Below are 21,266 nucleotides of genomic sequence, written 5' to 3' on the forward strand. Positions count from 1 at the left end.
AGCAGTTTTCAGATTAAATAGAGGCAGTAAAACGTCTTCAAAAACAACTTTCTAAGTTTTCTAAAACAACATTTTTTTTGTATAAAAATAAATAAAAAAATATTGTAAAAGATTTGTAAGCTAATACATTTTGATGTTTGCATTATACAATCAGCTCCATATATCAGATGTTTCTGACAGTAAGCTTGCTTGGTAGCACACCTGGTGCAGCATTGATAGCATTTAGGTACAAGTCCTGTGAAGCATGAATCACGAGTAAGCTTCAATAATAAAGGTCAAACAATTGTAGAAATAATTCACTTTGAAAGTCTGACATATGCAAAAGAAATGTAATATTAGCAAAAATGTTGTCAAACACATGTTTTCCCCAATGAACCTTTGTTGAAAAGTCTTAAGGGTTTGGAATGACATGATGGTGATTAAATGGTGACAGAATTTCCATGTAAATGTTTGAGTAAGTCTGTGTTTGTGTGCCTTTTTTTGAATAGTGATTTGGATTATATTAGGTATGTGTTTGGGGGGTACTGTGGAAACTGACTTTTACTGCACTGTATTTAGGGCTGCTTGAGGAAGCAGGTGCGATGGCCAATGCCTCAACAGACCTGGACAATGCTGACGCCCAGAGACAGCTCAACAACAACAACAGGCCTGCGAGCACAGGATTCTGGGAAACAGAGACCACCAGTGCCAAACTATTTGAGTCCTCTCGCATTAAAGCACTAGCAGGTGAGTAGAGGATCTGCTAGATCTGTGGATGTGTGTCTATATTTTGAGCATATGTTTTCAATAACTTTAAGAAGTTTGAGGTCAAGTAGTTTTAGTATTTTTGTTAAAGAAATTAATATTTCTATTCAGCAACGATGGACTAAACTGCTCAAAAATGACATTTATTTTACAAAAGCTGTTCTTTGTATTGATCAAAAAAGCCTGAAAGAATATATCTTGGTTTCCACAAAAATATTAATCAGATAAAATTGCTTTCATCTCTGACAATAATGAGAAGGACCATGTGACACTGAAAAGTGATGATGCTGAAAATTCAGCTTTGGATCACAGGAATAAATTACATTTTAAAATATATTAAAATAGAAAACACTTATTTTAAAGTGTAATATATATATATATATATTTACCATATTTTTGATTTGAATGCGTTCTCTGTGAGCATAAGAGATATAAAAATGTTAGAAAACCGATCCCAAACTTGAACGGTAGTGTATATAATAATAGTACAATATTCTTCCACCATATTCTTGTTATGGATAAGAAACAATAAATGATTAACATAAAAATTCTGTAACACGTTGTCACAAATAAAACAATAAAATTAAAAACAAGTGTTTAATGGATTTAGGCAAATCAACATTATAATGTACAGCATGCAAAATAAATATTAATTCTGAGATTTGCTAAAGATTACATTTAACAGCATTATTAAGCTGGTGTTTTTTTTTTTAGATTAACATTAAACAAGACCACGACAGATAATCTAAATGTAAAAGCATATGATAAATTAGCATATACTGTTAAATATATAATGTTGACTGGTAAATAAAGAATATATGTGATAACCGATATTGTACCGATATTGTGTGTCCTTTATTTGCCTCTCTCATTCTACCAGATGAGAGGGACGCAGTCCAGAAGAAAACCTTTACTAAGTGGGTAAACTCTCACTTGTCCCGTGTGTCCTGCCGTATCTCTGACCTGTATAATGACCTGAGAGATGGATACATGCTCATCAGACTGCTGGAGGTGCTGTCAGGAGAGCTGCTGGTGAGCGCTCGTCTCCTCAGAAAACACCAGCTGAACAACCTTTTTCCATCCAAAGCTTTAACATTCATGCATTTGCCAGATGCTTTTTTCCAAAGCAGCTTATATTGCATTATGGAGAACAGTTTCGGTCCATAATTTTTGCCTTCCAAAGCTAAAACCAAAACTATTTTATTTTACTTTATTTTGTTAAAATATTTTTGCCAGACAGAATTACAGTGCATCATTAATTATTAGCGTTGCTTGCTAGTATCAGTTGTATTTCGCTGTTCTATTTTGGTTGAGCCCAATTCAAATGAATGATAGTGTACTCTATGAGGAGAGGTTTGCTCTCCCTTTTCTATAGGAATTTGGCTAATATTTTTGCCTGCTTGACCACTAAACAACCATCCAGATACCAAGCAACACACAGCAGCATCTTAAAAATATTAAACACTATGTTGACACTCCATAAATAAAAAAATAAATACATTTCACTTGATATCTTGAACTAAGATTTGATTCAGCCCAGTGTTATTTTAATATTGTTTACTATTATTTATGATTATTGTTATTATTTTTAATTGACTTTTAAATGTTTTTATATAACAGATTTCATTTAGTTTTCATGGCAGCATATCTTGATTTTGTTTAACCTGTTAACTGTCACTCACGTTTTTGAAGATAGACTTGAATGTGCATGATACAAACCTAAATTTTTATAATTCATGACTGAAAACATTTTGTAACATGATTTTGATGTTCCATTTACATGGTAATGCAATGTCTGATTTTAAAATGGGTTTTAAAGGATGAATTTTGAGATTTTATGTTTTCAAGTGATATATAACTTCTGATGATTTCTAAAATGTGATAGAGAAAAAGGCAACGAGGAAGTCTTTTTTTTAAACAAAGGTCAAAGCTCCTTTTGTAATGTAGATTTCTGAGGGTGCACTCTTGTCATAAATTAATCTATAACTTTTCCTACATAATTTTTAACAAAAAATATTGGTAAAATATATATTTGGGAGTCTTAGACCTTTCCAACGATATACAGTTTGTCAAGATTAGATTAGATTTGATTGTAATATAGTATAGTCAACGTAGGCGTCCCGTATACGGGACGGCGTGACATTTAACAGGTTAAGTTTTTCATCAAATATTTCTATTGTATTTTATTTCAGCTTTTATTCATTTAACAGAAATGTTTACTCGTAATAGTTTTAGTTTTTTAATTAGTGCCAATAGCCTTGATTCAGCTTCCATGCTCTACTTTATTAATTGTCTTTCAAAGGATGAATACAGGAAGTTTCGAGCCCAAGTGTTTTAATATGTTTTTGTTTCAAGCCTCGGCCCACGAGAGGCAGGATGAGGATTCACTGTCTGGAGAACGTGGATAAGGCTCTTCAGTTCCTCAAAGAACAGAGGGTTCATTTAGAAAATGTTGGTTCTCATGATATCGTTGATGGGAACCACCGCCTCACTCTCGGCCTCATCTGGACCATCATCCTCCGCTTCCAGGTGAGAGGTGCTTGGACTTCTTCAGACTGCTTTGGCACTTTGTGAGGGCCTCGTCTGATGTTAAGAGAAAGCTGTGTGTGCTGATCTCTATGCTATAATTTACTAGCAATGGATGGATGTGATCTGAGGCAGTCTAATCTGTAAAGAAGTGGCCATGTTTGGACCCTGCTGAGTGTGTGATCACTGTCTGTGTGGTGCCTGTGTGTCTCTATGGCCGATTGTCAATACCTACATTACATTCTGTAGGCTCTCAAAGGCTCTGTCCTAAATGGCTCAGTTCATGTGTACACACAATGACCACAGTATGCATATGACTGTAAAGTCCACAAGACCACAGGGTGACAGATTGCTCGTTTTTAATTTCTGTAGGTTGCTCACAAGCACCTGCTTGATTTGTATGTCATTGTGAAGAAGAGCAGCTTGGGAAGTGTGCTAAAGCTCTATTTTTGTGGTTTGAAATAGCATTTTGATAATGAATTTTATAAACAGAATAAAAAATTTTGGTTGAACTATTCATTTACTCTGCCAAGTTTTCAACTTAAGACTACTCTGTGAAAAAGAGTGCCCTTACTTGTATCAAATGTTTACTTGAAGTGTTAAAAATATATATTTTTTAAACTTTACTTGCCAAAAATGTAATGTTAATGAAATAAAAAAGCCACTTAAGTGCACTTAAAGAGAGAAAACTTTCACGATCCTTGACACACTTAAGTGCACTTAAAAAAAGTACATTTGAAATCATCTTTTAATAATCTTTTGTAATGCTTTAAAGAAGTACACTTATTTAGTTTTTTAATAACCTACTAAACTACATGTAAAGTACTTGATTATAATTGTAAGTGAAGTGTTATTTAATTTTACATTAGAATAATAGTATAATACTGTATATACAATATAACAATATATTGTTATTAATAATAATAATAATGCATTTTATTTATATTGAACTTTTAAACTCAAAGCTCTACAAAATTCACAGCAATAAAAACAATAAAGTAATAAGTAATATAAATATAAATACACTCAGTGACAAGACAGTGTTAAAAAGGTGAGCCTTTTCTTAAAACAGTTATCAAATATATATTTTGTATATGTATTATATTACTGTAATATATGTTCTATGTTATATATATATATATATATATATATATATATATATATATATATATATATATACATATATATATTACTTCTTAATATTCTTTTTTAGATAAGTACTGTGCTAAAGTGTACTTCTTTTCACACGGGCTGAAAATGTGGCTATTAAAGAAACCACGAAGACAACAGTACGTGTTAAGTGTAGGTCATTTTTTGTTTGTTTATTCTATCTAACCTTCATTTTTAGATAAAATGAAATGGTGTCGTGTGGGATGGTGCTTTTTTGAAGTATGATACTCTCTGGAGGGAAGCCAATTCTTATTTTCTCGCTCTGTTCATGTAACTAGAAAGCGCAGAGCAGCTCCTGGTGTGTATTGCCTGTCATCTCTTGGCTCCGTCAGTAAAGCAGTGGCAGGTTACCCAGAATGCCGTCTGACTGCAGCCCAGTAAGCTGATGCTGTGGTGATTGTGGACGCTGTGTCACTCGATCCACGAGCGTGCCGTAGAGATCACAGGGTGGGGCTGTCTTTCACCTCTCGTCCTCTCGTGATTCTTCCTCTTCCCCTCTCTCTCTCTCTCTCTCTCTCTCTCTCATTCATTCTCTCGCCTCCATATTCCTCTTTATATCCTGTCTCCATATATGCCGGAATATCTCTCCACTCCCCTATTTATCTTCCCATCTCTGTTGGAGTTCACTCTGCCCAGTCAGCAGGTAAGGCCAAGCACTGCAGCATCTGAAGAGAGAGAGAGAGAGAGAGAGAAAGAGAGAGAGAGAGAGAGAGAGGGAGAAAGCAGCGAGGCAAAACAAACATGCAAGCTTCAGAATCACGTGGACCAGAAACGTTACAGATGTAGAACTATACGTCACAACTGTATAGTTGCTTTCTCTTGTTATGTGTCATTCATTATAAATCTTGTTACATTTCCTTTCTTTCCTTTGTAGAATTTTGCTACTCTTGTTTTAAGCCTTTGTCAAATCTGTGCTTAAAGCAATAAAAGCAGTCTCACACAGCTGGATAATATAATGTATCAACATACTGTAATTCAAGATCTATTCTGTGAGGAAAAGTCTTCCTATCTAACTTAATGTTACTTCTCAAGAAAATGTACCTTGTTTTAAGGATTTTTTTACTGGAAAACAAGACAAAAATATAGATTTTTTTGCAGTGCTGTTATTTGAGGTTGTAGATATCAATCATGTATTGACTGCATGATGCGAGAAATTCAATATGACGAATAATCTTGGGACGCTGTTTGTGTGTGTGTGTGTGTGTGTTTGGTTAACATATACCACACTATAATGAGGCACGAGGAGTATGTCCTTGTGGCACTCATTATTATTTATCAAAATGATAAAATTAATGTATATATTGTCTAATGAGAGAACAGGCCAGTTAGTAAAGCACAGATAGGCTAATGCAATCACATTAAATACTCAATATTCAAAGATAATACCGTATTGCTAGACATGCCCAGCGTTTTAAGCAGAATTTATAAAAGCTCACAATCATTTAATGTCCGTGGATTCAGTTTGCATTAACTTTTTATTGGTGTTTCTCATTTCTGACAGATCCAGGGGATTAAGATTGAGACGGAGGACAACAGAGAGACACGCTCCGCTAAAGATGCTCTTCTTCTGTGGTGTCAGATGAAAACAGCAGGGTAACATCTACATATATATATATCCCACAACTACCTAACCATAACCAACCCCAAAACAATCATATATATATAATTATATATACATACAATACTGGTCAAAATAATCATTTGGAATAATTAAGGTATTCCAATGTTTTTAAAATAAGTCTTATGCTCAGCAAAGGTGCATTTATTTGTTCAAAATACAGAAAAACAGTAATATTTTAATATAATATTATAATTTGAAATAACTGTTTCTGTTTGAATATATTTTAAAATGTTATTTATTCCTGTGATGGTAAAGCTGTATTTCAACAGCTATCAGTGTCACATGATCCTTCAGAAATCATTCTAATATGTTTAATTATCATTGTTGCTGATTTATCAATAATGGTTCTTATGATTATGAGTGTGGAAAAAAGTGCTGTTTAATATTTTTGTGATTTTTGTTTTGTTTTTTGATGATGAGAAAGTTTAAAAGAACAGGACATTTCCGTTTGAAATCTAAATATTATATAATATTATAAATTTCTTAACTGTTACTTTTGATTAATTTCACGCATCGTCGCTTCTTTTTATATCTTATTTTTTCCCAGACTTTTGATTGGTAGTGTATCACAGGTTACACAAAAATATTACAATATTCGTGATAACAATAATAAATGTTTCTTGAACAGCATAGTAGAATGATTTCTGAAGGATCACGTGACACTGAAGACTTCAGTAAGGATGCTGAAAATCAGCTTTGTCATCATAGCAATAAATGACTTTTTTTTAAATATAATATTTCACAATATTACTGTTTTTGATCAAATAAATCCAGCCATGGTGAGCATAAGAGACTTGTTTCAGAAACATTTTTTTTTTTAACAATTATTCCAAAAGTTTGATAGTGTTCAGCAGTGTATGTTTTCTTTTAGGCCTTAATAGATATACACATGATCTTCCAGTGCATCCTTCACTATGCTATGGCATTGCATGTGTTTTGCCCCAGGTATCCAGAGGTCAACATTCACAACTTCACCACCTGCTGGAGGGACGGCCTGGCTTTCAATGCTCTTATTCACAGGCACAGGTCAGAGGTCAGACAGACACACATCATAGGCTTCCTTCCATTCACATCACTGATAGAGGCTGTTATGCTTGTGTGTTTTACAGGCCGGATTTAATTGAATTCCACAAGCTGACCAGATCCAATGCAACACACAACCTCCAGCAAGCCTTTAACACAGCTGAACAGAGTCTCGGACTCACTAAACTACTAGACCCTGAGGGTAACGAACAGCATTTTACTCTCCTTGTATACATTCAACACGATGTGAACCTTTCAATGCATGAATAATCACTCAAAACAATAACCATTTTCTCCCACCAAGATGTAAACACAGAAAATCCGGATGAGAAGTCCATCATCACTTATGTAGTTTCCTACTATCATTATTTCTCCAAAATGAAGGCACTTATTGTAGAAGGGAAGAGAATTGGAAAGGTAGGAAGTGTTTTTGTGCACGTTTGATAGCGCTAAATCTCTGTTAAATGAACTCGAGTGTGTTATCAGATGCATGCTTCCCCTCTCTTTTGTCTCTTTCTAGGTGCTGGACAATGCTATAGAAGCTGAGAAGATCGTTCTCCGCTACGAGGCTTTAGCGTCTGACCTGTTAGAGTGGATTGAGAGAACCATGAGCATCATTAGTAACCAGAAGTTTGCAAACTCGCTATCGGGTGTTCAGCAACAGCTTCAAGCCTTTACAACCTACTGCACCATTGAGAAGCCTATCAAGTAAGAGAAAAGAAACCAAACTGCCTAAAAATATCTAAACTATAACTGTGAATCATCTGGTTCTTTCAACACTTTCTTACTCTACGATTTAAGGGTACTAGTCAAAGTATTGTTGGTCAAATGTGTTCCTGCCCTTGTGAAAAAGAGGTGCGCTTAGTTATATTGAATGTGCACTTGTATTGTACTTCGAATCTTAAAAGTATATTTAAAAACAAATGTGCTTGCAGATAATATTAATGAAATAAAGGGACCTTAATTAAAGAGAAAACACTTTCATGACATTTTCTTAGCACACTTAAAGGGATAGTTCACCCAAAAATTCTGTCATTGTTTAAGTTAAACACAAAAAACGATACTTTAAAGAATTTTGGAAACCAAATAGTTGCTGGTAACCACTGACTTCCATATTTTTCCCCATATTATAGAAGTCCATGGTTACCAGCAACTATTTGGTTTCCAAAATTCTTTAAAGTATCTTCTTTTGTTTTTAACAGAAGACAGAAATTAATAAAATATGAAAAAATAGATATATTTAAATAGATAAATAAGTGACAGAATTGTAATTGTCTCTTTAAATAGACTTGTTAAGAGTGCAAGAGTGTGATTTAATAATCTTTTGATGTGCTTTAAAGTACACTTTAGTTTTTGTGTTGATACTAACATACTAAAGCCCACGTGAATATATTTTAAATGTTCATGGATTGTTTTTAACAGATTCCAGGAGAAAGGCAACCTGGAGGTGCTGCTTTTCACAATCCAAAGTAAGCTCAGAGCTAACAATCAGAAGCCATATGTGCCTCATGACGGGAAACTAATCTCAGACATCAATAAGGTGTGCACACTTTAGTTATTATGGTTCTTGACTAGTTACAGTTTCAAATTTTGTATTTTTGTATAACTAGAACTGGGCAGATTACCTTTAAGAAAATACTTAGCTTTTTTTTTTTGACAGTATTGAAGTATAAATGTAATGTCATGTCATTTGAATGAAATACTAACTATTGATGACCTATAGAAGAAACATACACTACCAGTCAAAAGTTATGGAATATTTAATAATGTTTGTAATATTTGAGAATAATTTGTATTATGTAAAAGCCTCAATTTTGGATTAAAACAGTAATATTGTGAATGTTTGCAATATATAATAATAACTGTTTTCGATGTCGAATTGGAGGAAAAGCATATGAGCTGGTCCTGGCCCAATCGTGAACTAACGCATCCATTCCTAGGGGCGTTGGAGGGCATAGGGAGAACCACAGCAGGCAATGCGTAGTCATGCCTTGCCACTCTTGCTTCTCCAAATACTCGCCATATAAGGTTCACCGTTTGGGGGTGCAACCTCCATTCCCCTTGCTCCAGGCTCTGTTTGGAGAGCAAATCCGCTCCAAAGTTTAAGTGCCCGGGGACATGAACCACTCGGATCGACATAAATCTATTCTGAGACCAAAGAAGAATATTCCTCGCCAACCTACACAGGGGGCGAGAGTGTAATCTTCCTTGATGAATCAGATACGACACAACCACTATGTTGTCTGATCTGACTAGTACATGACGTCCGTTCAGCAGATTCGAGAAATATTGGAGAGCTAGAAAAACTGGAAGCAAATCCAACCTGTTTATATACCAGCCACGTTGTGTCGGCGTCCATACTCCGTGGGCTGGGCATCCTTGACAGACAGTTCCCCAACCGGTCAAAGACGCGTCTGTCGTGACAGTCTCTCGGGAAGCACAAATCCCCAGCCGAACTCCAGTTTAAAGGAATTTGGCTGACATCCACGGTTTTATTGACATAACACACCTCCGTGTCACCGAAATCATAGATGAGGAAAACAACAGGTTGAAATATTTTGGCTTTTCGTCCACCACTGAAATGGGCGCATGTGAAAGCAAGCCCAGATGGATTACAGGGGATGCCGCTGCCATTAGACCCAAAATCTGAGGCACAAACTAACCGTCATTGCGCTACCTGCTTTGGAATGGCGCAGACATGACATGAAAGACTGAACACGCAGGAGAGAAAGTCTAGGCTAAGCCAAAGGGAAGAACAAGGTATTGATACGCTTTGCCTTCTAAAGCGAATGTGAGGAACTCCCTATGTCTCTTGATGATTTGAATATTAAAATATGCATCCTTCAGATCGATCGTGACAAAAACCAGTTGTTTGGCTGAATCTGAGACAGAATAGACTTTGCCGTTAACATCTTGATTTTGCTCGTCCTGAGTGCAAGGGGTGTACTTCTACAGCCCCTTTCCCAGCGACATCTCCCACCACAGCACTGCAATTTCCTTGGTTTACAACCATGGGAAGATTTCCGCGGCAAGGAAGCATTGTGTTTGGTAGCACTTAGCACCAGAGTATGTGAGCGGAGCGGAGTGGGAGCGGAGCGTGGAGTGGAGCGGTGTGATTTTGACAGGAGCGAGGAGCGGATTTTTTAAAAGTCGGAGCGTTGTGGTTTTCACTCACTCCAAGAGCGCTCCACCACCGCTCCATCACGAGTACAATTCATGCCAACGGCCCGTAATATAACTGCATATTTAACAAGTATTCACGTTAAACATATTTAACTATAGCTTGATACAGATGGATCTCTCAAATCAGAAGGTTACAATGACGACAATAGCCGAGCGGGAAGTTATAGATTAGTTCTCAAGAAGTTTGTCTGTTCCTTTTACTGAATATTTTCGGGTCGAAGCATGATTTAAACAGTTACAGCACATTCACAAGCAATCACTTTTGCAATAATGCATTCAAACAAATGTAATCTTACAGTGTTACTTCATCTGTATCTGATTTTGAATGAGCAGAAATCTGTAAGCAATGCATTGATCTGTAGATAAAATAAAAATATACTGTTATTTTCATCACAAACAAAATTTGCACAGCAGAATACAGTAATTATATTAATGCTGACATCCATGTTATTAGTTTGGCATGTGGTAGGAAAAAAAAGTTTGCACACAATAGCCTAAACCACTTTGAAACTCTCCTCATTTTATTTTTTATTTTAATATAGGCTACGTTATGAACATAACATTTCAAACATACTGAAATACTTTAGCCACGGAGCGAAGGCGGAGCGGTGTTTCTGATATCACTGAGCGCGGAGTGGAGCGGGAGCGGGAAATTGTGAACCCGGAGCTGAGCTGGAGCGGAGTGATTATTAAATGCTCTGAGCGCGGAGGGGAAATTGTTGCCACTCCACTCCGCTCACATACTCTGACTTAGCACCAAATCTGTTGCCCGCCACAGCTCTTTCACAGCCTCCGGTCTCATTAAGAACTGCCATAAGTGGAGTAAATTTTGCAGAGATAGACGCGACTCGACGCCTTCGAGAGGGGGGCGAGACTTCCAGTCCGCGGCCGAGTTCGGCTAGAGTGTTCATCCACCGGTGGCATTGTTGTATAACCGCAGTCCGCCATGTCAGCAATGGTGGCGAAACCCGTGGTGTTTGTGATGCGAGCTGATTATGGCTGCTTCCAGGACCTTGAAGCCTCTTGGTGGAGGTCTGTAAAGAAGGGTAGCGGCTCACGGGGCTAGGTAGGTGCACAACTAGTTAAAAAACAAGTCGTCAAGTTTAGATAGGGATAGTTTATCCACCATGCTGGTAACCACATTCAGCAGCTCACTTTAGGAAGAGGAGGTGCGTTTCTCCTGTCCGCTCGGAGGGAGAGAACCGCATGTGTCTGCCAGAACATACTCGCTGCGGTGGGCAAATCGTTTGTAAAGCAAATCTGCTGATTTAACATGCTCGAGTGAGGGTATATACCAGCCTCATGCCTCGGCAACCGCAGAAACGTACGGCGGGGGTTAGACATGAGGGCGACCTAGAGAAAATGTATACTCTGAGCGCAGAACTTTAGCCGCAGGCTATCACAGAGAGAACATGCAGAGAGGCTGCTTAACATACCTCTCATGAGTGTCCCCCCATGATAAACCTGTTAAACGGCTCTTACCTTTGGTTGACTCATTGCGTCCACGAAGACGAGTTAACACTGCTTGAAGAAAAACTGCAGAGCAGTGTTAATTTTGACACGCAATTTTAATTTAGTTTTAGTCTTAGTCTTTTGACTATAATTCTTTTTAGTTTTAGTCAAGTTTTAGTCATCTGATTTGTTTTAATTTTAGTCTTATTTTAGTCGACTAAAATTGCTTGGTATTTTAGTCGACTAAAATTGCTTGGTATTTTAGTCGACTAAAATAAGACTAAAATCAATAACAGATTTACTAGACAATTTTTTACAGCTGGTATAGGAAACAAACTTAACCAAAATATATAAAACACAAATTCAACTTTATTTCAACACAACTGTGTCTTTATTTCGATTCAAAAGCTTTTATGCAGCAACAAACACTGTCATGATAATGTAAACAATAACTAGCTGCCAATTGACCATCAATAAAAGAAAAATAAAGTTAGGTCCAGGACCTTAAAGCTTACAGCTGAGCTGAACAATAAGTGCATACATTTAAAGTAAATATTTAATAAGCTGGGTGGATAAAAAAAGTAACAAGATTTTATAAGGTATTCATTTGTCTAGCAATATTGTATGTTTTAAATACTACAATATTGCTAGATTAGTATGTATAATGATAGGATGTGAACGTTCACGTTTCACATGACTAATATATAAATATTTGTGATATTGTCAACAAGTAGAACATTATAAAATATACTAAACATTATTATTAATCAAATGTATGTATCATAATATTACGTATTAGTATTGTGCTGTCATCTAACTTGAAGAAGGGGCTATTTTACAGTACTTTTCAGTTCGTAATATTTAATGCTACAACATCTACGCACTGCAGTCTTATAATTTTGCTTAGCTCAATAAACAAAAGAACATCGTTGTGAAATTACATTTGAGAAAATGTCCGTGTGGCTCGTCTGTAAATGTCTTTTCAAATTGGTTGTGTTCTTGCCACGAATGAGCGCTCTGCGTGCTTTACACTTCGTTTTGTTTTGTTCGTCGTCAAACGTGAAGTGAGCTGTGGACATTTTGTCGCTCTTTTAGACATCACCTCTTCGAATGCCGTGTCTTCCCGGGAGCTCATTTAAAAACTGAAAACCTTCGCTTCACGCCTCAATAAGTCAGGCTCGGATTGGTTCTCTTCTCTCATGCAGTCTCGCCTGTTCCGTTTTGCCGGTTCTTTCATTCCTCGCATCTCTCCCGTCTGCTGATTTGATTTTCGTCACACAGTCTATTTTCGTCTCGTCCTTTATTCGTTGACGATAATGTCAATCAATTTAGTCATAGTTTTAGTCTCCATCAGTGCCTTCTTTTTTAGTTTTCGTTTCGTTTTCGTCCGCAAAAATATATTCGTGACGAAAATAATGACGAAAATATTTAGTCAACGAAATTAACACTGCTGCAGAGAATGTGAGATCGTTTCCTAGGGCACAGATGATTTGCTTTACTGAAGGAAATGAAATCTGAGCGAAATGAAATGAAATCACAGCACTCAGGTATAAGCGTGCGCATGGGTAGGGCGGTGCTAAGCGCTATTTGGACAATAAGATTGGCAGTACGGTATAGGGCAGGGATAGACAACTTCGGTCCTGGAGGGCCACTGTCCTGCAGAGTTTAGCTCCAACCCTAATTAAACACACCTGAACAAGGCAATCAGTGTTTTCGGGATTACTAGATAGATTCAGGCAGGTGAGTTTTTATGAGGGCTGAAGCTAAACTCTGCAGGATAGTGGCCCTCCAGGACCGGAGTTGCCTATCCCTGGTATAGGGCTTCAGACATTCGTCACATCGAACGGTGTTCCCATACGGTGACGTCACCGCAGCATCGAAGTTACCTATGAAAGGGAACATGACCTAATAACTATGCGAATATCGCATTTTGCATAAAATAAAAAATTTACTTTTCAATACCGACCAGAAACAATACTGATTTTGGCAGAAACTCTTATTAAAAAGAAAAAAAAGCTCATATATTCATATATTCAAACACAAAACGGTTATTTAAAATTTTTGTGTTTTACTGTGTTTTTGGTTAAATAAATTCAGCCTTAGTGAGAAAAAAAATACTTGTTTCAAAAATATTTGTGAAAAAAAAAAATCAAAATGTTTTCAGAATTTTCATGTATGTACCAATGCTGATTGTGTCTCATTTTAATGAAACTTAATTTAATTGTAATATTATTATTGAAAGTAAAATTTACCTACTATTTTCACATTTTATTTTATTTAAATATTATCAAATAAATTTATACAAATTATTGTATGATTTTTGACATTGTCTCACAGAACAATCCTCATATTTTGTTTTGTTCATGAAAGGTGTGGGAGAGACTAGAGAAGGCGGAGCACGAGAGGGGCGTGGCACTTAGAAAAGAGTTGATTCGTCAGGAAAAGCTAGAACTTCTAGCGCAACGATTTGATCATAAGACCACCATGAGGCAGGCTTGGCTGAATGAAAACCAACGTCTCGTCTCACAGGTGAGCAGAAGAGAGAAATAAAACTCTAAAAAATTAACTGTATAAAATAAAACAGGTGACATTTTGTCTTTTCCTAAGGATAACTTTGGCTACGACCTGCCAGCAGTAGAAGCTGCCATGAAGAAACACGAGGCGATTGAAGCAGACATCCTGTCGAACGAGGAGCGAATCAGTGTCGTTGTGGAGCTGGCCAATGAGATGGAGTCAGAAGGGTACTATGACATCCGACGTATCTTAGCACGCAAAGAAAACATCCTAGGCCAGTGGAGCCTTCTGAAGGAGCTGGTAGTAGGGCGTAAATCCCGTCTGGAGAAGAACTTGGCCCTGCAGAAGACCTTCCAAGAGATGGTCTACATGATCGACTGGATGGAGGAGATGCAGGTGGGTTGACTGTACCAATATGATTTGTGATTACAAAAACATACATTGTGTATTACCAATGTTTTCATTCAGTAGTCAAGTTTACACAATCGTGACCAAAGTGCCATATTCTTGCCCCAGGTTAAGTTGCTTTCTAAGGACTATGGCAAACATCTTCTTGAAGTGGAGGACATGCTCCAGAAGCATAGTTTACAGGAGGCTGACATCTCTATACAGGCAGACAGAGTTCAAATCCTCAACACTGCAGCTCTCAAATTCACCACTATTGAAGGTGAGAGCAACTTAAAACAGTAACATGATTGAGAGAGATGTGATGTGACGAGATGTGATTGCAGATCATGATATATATGTTTGCTGGATGCGTTTCTTTAACTGAGATGTCCAGAGACCTCTGCAGAGTAGAGTGTAAAATAATATTACATGAGGAACTTGCATAATGTGCCACAATAGTTGCTTTGCTCTCTATTCAGCACACACTACTACTCCATGTTGGCTCAGGGCTGATTAGGGCCTTTCTCACTGCAGGGACCTTTTCATAGTACCAGAACCAATAGTGGAGCTACCCACGTTTGGGTACAGTAGGTGATTTTAGTACCAGACCAAATTAGCTCCTACTCCGGAGCAGGGTTTAACCAGCACAACTGGTACTAACCGGGATGAAAGTAGACATTGGTTGGCCAAACGTGTTTGAAAACACCCTCATCTGCCATGATTTAAAATGGCATGTAACATACTGTAAACAGTGAACAGTGACAGACAGACAGACGCTGAAGTCCAGGAACTTGTAGCAAATGTAGCACTGCCAGTTGTCATTGGAGATTCTTAATACTCCTTTCCATTCTTTCAGTCGCTTTACGTATATGTCAACATTCCATGTCCATTATTGAGAAACCTGCGAGACACCACAAAAACACAGCTACGATCACAGCGTCCTCCATCTTTCTCTCGTTAACGTTATTCTTCTTTGTTAACGTTGTTGAACACCGTGCACAAATGACATTGCTGTCGACTGTCTTACGTCACATCCTAGTACACACAGTCGGTGCGAATGCAACCATTTAAATGGTACTGGGAAATAGTTCACGCAAAATCGTACCAGTACTTTAGTACTGTACATTTAGTAACTAAAACAGTGCAAAAGGCCCTAAAAATTAGTATTTTCATCTTTAAACTAAATGTTAAGCTTAACTAATTAACTAAATATTAAAGGGGTCATCTGATGTGTGGTGGCAGTGTGTGTACACAACCACCCTATAATGATCAAAATCCACTGAGTGTTTTTTTATCTTGTTAAATAATTTACCATTTCTCAAATCGAGACGATTTATTCTTTTGATAAAAAATACAGGAATAGTATTACAATTGAAAATAACTGTTTTCTTCTTCAATCTTCATGTATTTTAAAATTTAATTCATTACTCCGGTCTTCAGTGTCACATGATCCTTCACAATTCATTCTAATATGTTAATGTTGTGCTCAATAAATATTTCATATTATTACCAATGTTGAAAATAGTTTTGCTGCTTCATATTATTGTGGAAATGATGATATATTTTTTTCAGTTTTTTTTTGATGAATAGAAATTCATATTCAGGTGCATCTTAATAAATTAGAATGTCATGGAAAAGTTAATTTATTTCAGTAATTCAACTCAAATAGTGAAACTCGTGTATTAAATAAATTCAGTGCACACAGACTGAAGTACTTTAAGTCTTTTGTTTTTTTAATTGTGATAATTTATGCTCACATTTAACAAAAACCCACCAATTCACTATCTCAACAAATTAGAATATGGTGACATGCCATTCAGCTAATCAACTCAAAACTCAAAAAGGTTTCCTGAGCCTTCAAAATGGTCTCTCAGTTTGGTCAGAGACAATTTATAAGAGACATGCCACTTCCTCAATCCTCAATACAACTATATAAGGAAAACCCGTAACGGCAAAGATTTCGGTTGTATGCATATGTCCCGCCCCTCCCACTGGAAAGCCTATCATCTGCATTTAACAGTCAAGCCGGGAAACATTTAAACCTATCGTCTGGTTCCACTGACGTATGTGCACAGTTGAGGAACCCTTGCGCATGCGTAGTAAAATTATAACCTGTGGGGAAAAAGGCGTTTTAAACCTTATTTTGGGGCAAAGTCATCAAAACAAAAATTTTCAGAGATTTTTATCATATTTTACAGCTGTTTCTATTCATGGAGTTTTTATGTCCCGGTGACCAGTGAAAGTGCAGTTCTGACTCTATGCCCATTCATTTAGATAGGAGCTGGTCTTGTTATTCTGAAATAACTGCCCGGAGGAGTTGCCAAGATGGCGGCCAAGTGGCACGAGTTGCCTAAAAGGACTTTGGTTCGGTTCACTAGGCTACACAATCATGGGGAAGACTGCTGATCTGACAGTTGTTCAGAAGACAATCATTGCCACCCTTCACGAGGAGGGTAAGCCACAAACATTCATTGCCAAAGAAGCTGGCTGTTCACAGAGTGCTGTATCCAAGCATGTTAACAGAAAGTTGAGTGGAAGGAAAAAGTGTGGAAGAAAAAGATGCACAACCAACTGAGAGAACCGCAGCCTTTTCGATTGTCAAGGATTGTCAAGCAAAATCGATTCAAGAATCTGAGTGATCTTCACAAGGAATGGGCTGAGGCTGGGGTCAAGGAATCAAGATCCACCACACATACACTTGTCAAGGAATTTGCTAAACCACAGATAATGTCAGAGGCATCTTACTTGGGCTAAGGAGAAGAAGAACTGGACTGTTGCCCAGTGGTCCAAAGTCCTCTTTTCAGATTAGAATAAGTTTTGTATTACATTTGGAAACCAAGGTCCTAAAGTCTGGATGAAGTGTGGAGAAGCTCATAGCAGAAGTTGCTTGAAGTCCAGTGTTAAGTTTCCACAGTCTGTGATGATTTGAGGTGCAATGTCATCTGCTGGTGTTGGTCCATTGTGTTTTTTTAAAACCAAAGTCACTGCACCCATTTACCAAATTTTTTTGGAGCACTTCATGCTTCCTTCTGCTGACCAGCTTTTTGAAGATGCTGATTTCATTTTCCAGCAGGATTTGGCACCTGCCCACACTGCCAAAAGCACCAAAAGTTGACTGGCCTGCAAACTCACCAGACCTGAACCTCAGAGAGAATCTATGGGCTATAGTCAAGAGGAGAATGAGAAACAAGAGACCAAAAAATGCAGATGAGCTGAAGGCCACTGTCAGCAGTGTTACAAACTGATCACCTCAATGCCACGTTGAATTGAGACAGTAATTAAAGAAAAAGGAGCCCCTACCAAGTATGGAGTACATGTACAGTAAATTAACATACTTTCCAGAAGGCTAACAATTCACACAAAAAAAAAACTGTTATTTGTCTTATGAAGTATTATAATTTGTTGAGATGAATTAGTGGGTTTTTGTTAAATGTGAGCCAAAATCATCACATTTAAAAGAACCAAAGATTTAAACTATTCAGTCTGTGTGCATTGAATTTAATTAATACACACGTTTTACAGTTTGAGATGAATTACTGAAATAAATGAACTTTTACACAACATTCTAATTTATTGAGATGCACCTGTATATTACTGAAAGAAAATTAGCAACAAGCTGGAAATTATACAGCTATATTTATCTCGATGAAAGATGCAAACTGATTAATTTACAGTTTTCAAGACTTTCATAAGTCATTGACAAAAACTAATCTTTGTAAGCCAGCCAAAAAACATTACTTTGGTGACAAATCAATGAAGTTTTTCTTCGTTTCTGTTTCTCACTCAGGTTACCAGCCGTGTGACCCTCAGGTTATTTGTAACCGTGTCAACCACGTCAACACCTGTCTGGAAGAATTAAAGCAGCTGGCTGCAAAACGACGCTTGGAACTGGACAATTCACGTGAGCTTTGGGCCTTCTTTCAGGAGGTAGAAGAATCAGAGAATTGGATCAGAGAGAAGACGTCCATCTTGGCCACGCAGAGCTGCGGAAAAGACCTGAGTAGTGTCCTGAGTCTGCTGCAGAAGCACAAAACCGTGGCTGGAGAGCTGTTGGCGTGGCGTGCGTTACTTCAACAGACCATGAAGAAAGGCAAGCAGATCCTCACCCAGAAGAGCTTTGGTACTGCTGGAATACAAGAGCGACTGATGGAGGTCAAGGCCGAGTGGAAGAGACTGGAGGACCAGGCCGCACAGAGGCTGTGTAACCTACAGGAGGCGCTGGACTTTTTTCAGTTTAGCACCGAGACAGACGATCTGCTAGCTTGGCTACAGGATGCTTACAGGCTCGTTTCTAGCGAGGACTTCGGACACGATGAGTATTCAACGCAGTCTCTTCTTAAAAAGCACAGAGGTGTACGAGAGAGTATCGATAAACACCGTGTACAAGTGGTGGGCCTTCGGAAACACATGGTTGCATTGCCAATCCATTACCGGGAGCTGGATGAGGTGCGAGTGCGCATGACTGAGACGGAGCAGCTCTACACAGAGGTCGCAGAAGTTGCCGTGCTTCGGCAGCAGTGGCTCCATGACGCACTGGCTGTGTATCGCATGTTTAGTGAGGTGAACGCCTGTGAGGTGTGGATTGATGAGAAGGAGCAGTGGCTGAACAGGATGGAGGTTCCCGAAAGACTAGAGGACGTGGAGGTGATCGCACACAGGTAGGAGCGTTCGTCACGTGTTGCTTGTCTACTTTGATCCCAGAAAATATTGAGAAGTGTCACTGCATTGAAAAATCTAATTTTGGAATTTTGCAACCGAGGCTCATTAGAAAAATTCAGCTGAGCCTGTGATGTCATTTCCGCAAGTGCTTTGAATTTTTTAATTTCTGACCAGAACCAGAATAACCTGAGCATATCACACCAGTCCTCAGGTCTGGTTTCCAGTTACATTTAAGATTGATTTCAAAGTACTTTTAGTAGTTTATAAATCACTCAATGGTCTAGGACCTAAATACATTGTAGATATTATCACTGAATATAAACCCAACAGAGCACCCAGATCATTAGGATAGAGGCAGTTAGAAATACCAAGGGTTCACACAAAACAAGGGGAGTCCGCTTACAGCCATTATGCCACCCGCAATTGGAACCAGCTTCCAGAAGAGATCAGATGTAATAAAACACTAGTCACTTTTAAATCTGTACTCAAAACTCTTCTGTTTAGCTGGAGCTGGTAATGTGATGCAAACCTCAAAATGTATTAGTTTACAAATCATGCAATCAGGTTGTTCAAAAGTGTTCTGAGATCATTACATAGTATTGTTCTAGGAGCCGTGTGAAAATAAGTCTTTATTAAATGATGATCTACTGCTTTAATCATAATTTGTATGAAAATGAATAAAGGTTGTTGATGTTTTACTGTCACTAGTGTTTATTTAATCTGGAACTGAATTGTACTGTATGTATAGGTACATTTTTTGAGTTTTACAAAAATGCAGGTAAAAGCATGTTTTTCCAGTGAGCCTATGTTGCATTTTTGTAATTACCCAATTTATTGTGATTTACCAGTGAATATCTTCTTATCTGAGAAGTAAGTTTTCTGCATCTTAGGTTTGAAAGTTTGGACCAGGAGATGAACAGCCTGATGGGAAGGATACTAGATGTTAATCAGATCGTCCAGCAGCTCTTAGACACTGGTCACCCCAGTTCCACTGAAGTCAGGGGCTGTCAAGATCACTTGAACAGCAGGTAACTCCACATCATATGTACATTTTGTGTGACGTACAACATTATCCTGTATATTTAATGGAAAATACCATATGAAATTTTATTTGATTATTATGCATAAACCTTTAGGCTACAGTAGCCTAAGCAGCCTATATATATATATATATATATATATATATATATATATATATATATATATATATATATATATATATATATATATATTATTATTATTATTATTATTATTATTATTATTATTATTATTATATTTTTTTTTTTTTTTTTTTTTTTGTAATTACTATTGCATCATGTGCATCACCAGTTAATTAAAGGTGCTAAAAAAAATGAGAATATCGTGAACTTATTTCAAAAAGTGAAACTTTCTTATATTCTAGATTCATTATATGCAAAAAAGAGCCCTTCGTCTGGAACCAGAGCCAAGTATGAGTGCATAAATTAACATACTTTAAAAAACTTTTTTGATTTGCAAATCTTTTTTTTTTTTCATCTTAGGAAATATTCTAATATTTTAAGATACTGGATTTTTGACTTTCATGAGCTGTAAGCTCTAATCATCAAAATAAAAAATAAAAAAAAACTTTTTTAATGTTTTACATATAATGAATCAAAAATTTATGGAAGTTTAACTTTTTGAAAAGAATTACAAAGAAATTAGCTTTTTCAATAATATGCAAATAATAAATTACCTACTTACAATGTAGGTCTCAGGTGGGAAAGTGCATTAAATAGTTAAACAAAAATAAAGATAAATAAAATAAAAAGCATGCTTCAAAAAAAATCTGTAAATGAAGCTGTCGAAATATGGGTGGGCACTGTTGGGCTCAAACCTTAAACGCTTTATTTTATTTATTTATGCAAATTACTTATTTTTTTCTGTTCAAATATCTCTGGACAATTAATCTTTTTGTCTTTTTCTCATATATTGCTAATTTTGTTGCATGTTTTTCCATTCTCTTATG

The 21,266-nt window shown here is 37.0% G+C and overlaps 1 protein-coding gene across 1 annotated transcript in view; it reads left to right on the forward strand.

Annotated features, from left to right (window-relative positions):
* The window catches only part of LOC113082607 (spectrin beta chain, non-erythrocytic 4-like), a 73,248-nt gene that overhangs the window by 14,526 nt on the left and 37,456 nt on the right, over nucleotides 1–21,266 (forward strand). Inside the window, exons 2-15 of the mRNA XM_026254187.1 lie at nucleotides 559–726; nucleotides 1,625–1,776; nucleotides 3,100–3,273; nucleotides 5,942–6,033; nucleotides 7,007–7,087; nucleotides 7,171–7,286; nucleotides 7,389–7,501; nucleotides 7,605–7,792; nucleotides 8,507–8,624; nucleotides 14,090–14,248; nucleotides 14,327–14,629; nucleotides 14,750–14,900; nucleotides 18,408–19,278; nucleotides 20,170–20,307. Of these exons, the coding sequence (XP_026109972.1) occupies nucleotides 582–726; nucleotides 1,625–1,776; nucleotides 3,100–3,273; nucleotides 5,942–6,033; nucleotides 7,007–7,087; nucleotides 7,171–7,286; nucleotides 7,389–7,501; nucleotides 7,605–7,792; nucleotides 8,507–8,624; nucleotides 14,090–14,248; nucleotides 14,327–14,629; nucleotides 14,750–14,900; nucleotides 18,408–19,278; nucleotides 20,170–20,307 (2,801 nt within the window). The 5' untranslated portion in view covers nucleotides 559–581. The remainder of the gene's footprint in view (nucleotides 1–558; nucleotides 727–1,624; nucleotides 1,777–3,099; nucleotides 3,274–5,941; nucleotides 6,034–7,006; nucleotides 7,088–7,170; nucleotides 7,287–7,388; nucleotides 7,502–7,604; nucleotides 7,793–8,506; nucleotides 8,625–14,089; nucleotides 14,249–14,326; nucleotides 14,630–14,749; nucleotides 14,901–18,407; nucleotides 19,279–20,169; nucleotides 20,308–21,266) is intronic.

This window comes from Carassius auratus, unplaced genomic scaffold (assembly GCF_003368295.1).
Source record: "Carassius auratus strain Wakin unplaced genomic scaffold, ASM336829v1 scaf_tig00036604, whole genome shotgun sequence".
In the NCBI taxonomy this organism is placed as follows: Eukaryota; Metazoa; Chordata; class Actinopteri; order Cypriniformes; family Cyprinidae; genus Carassius; species Carassius auratus.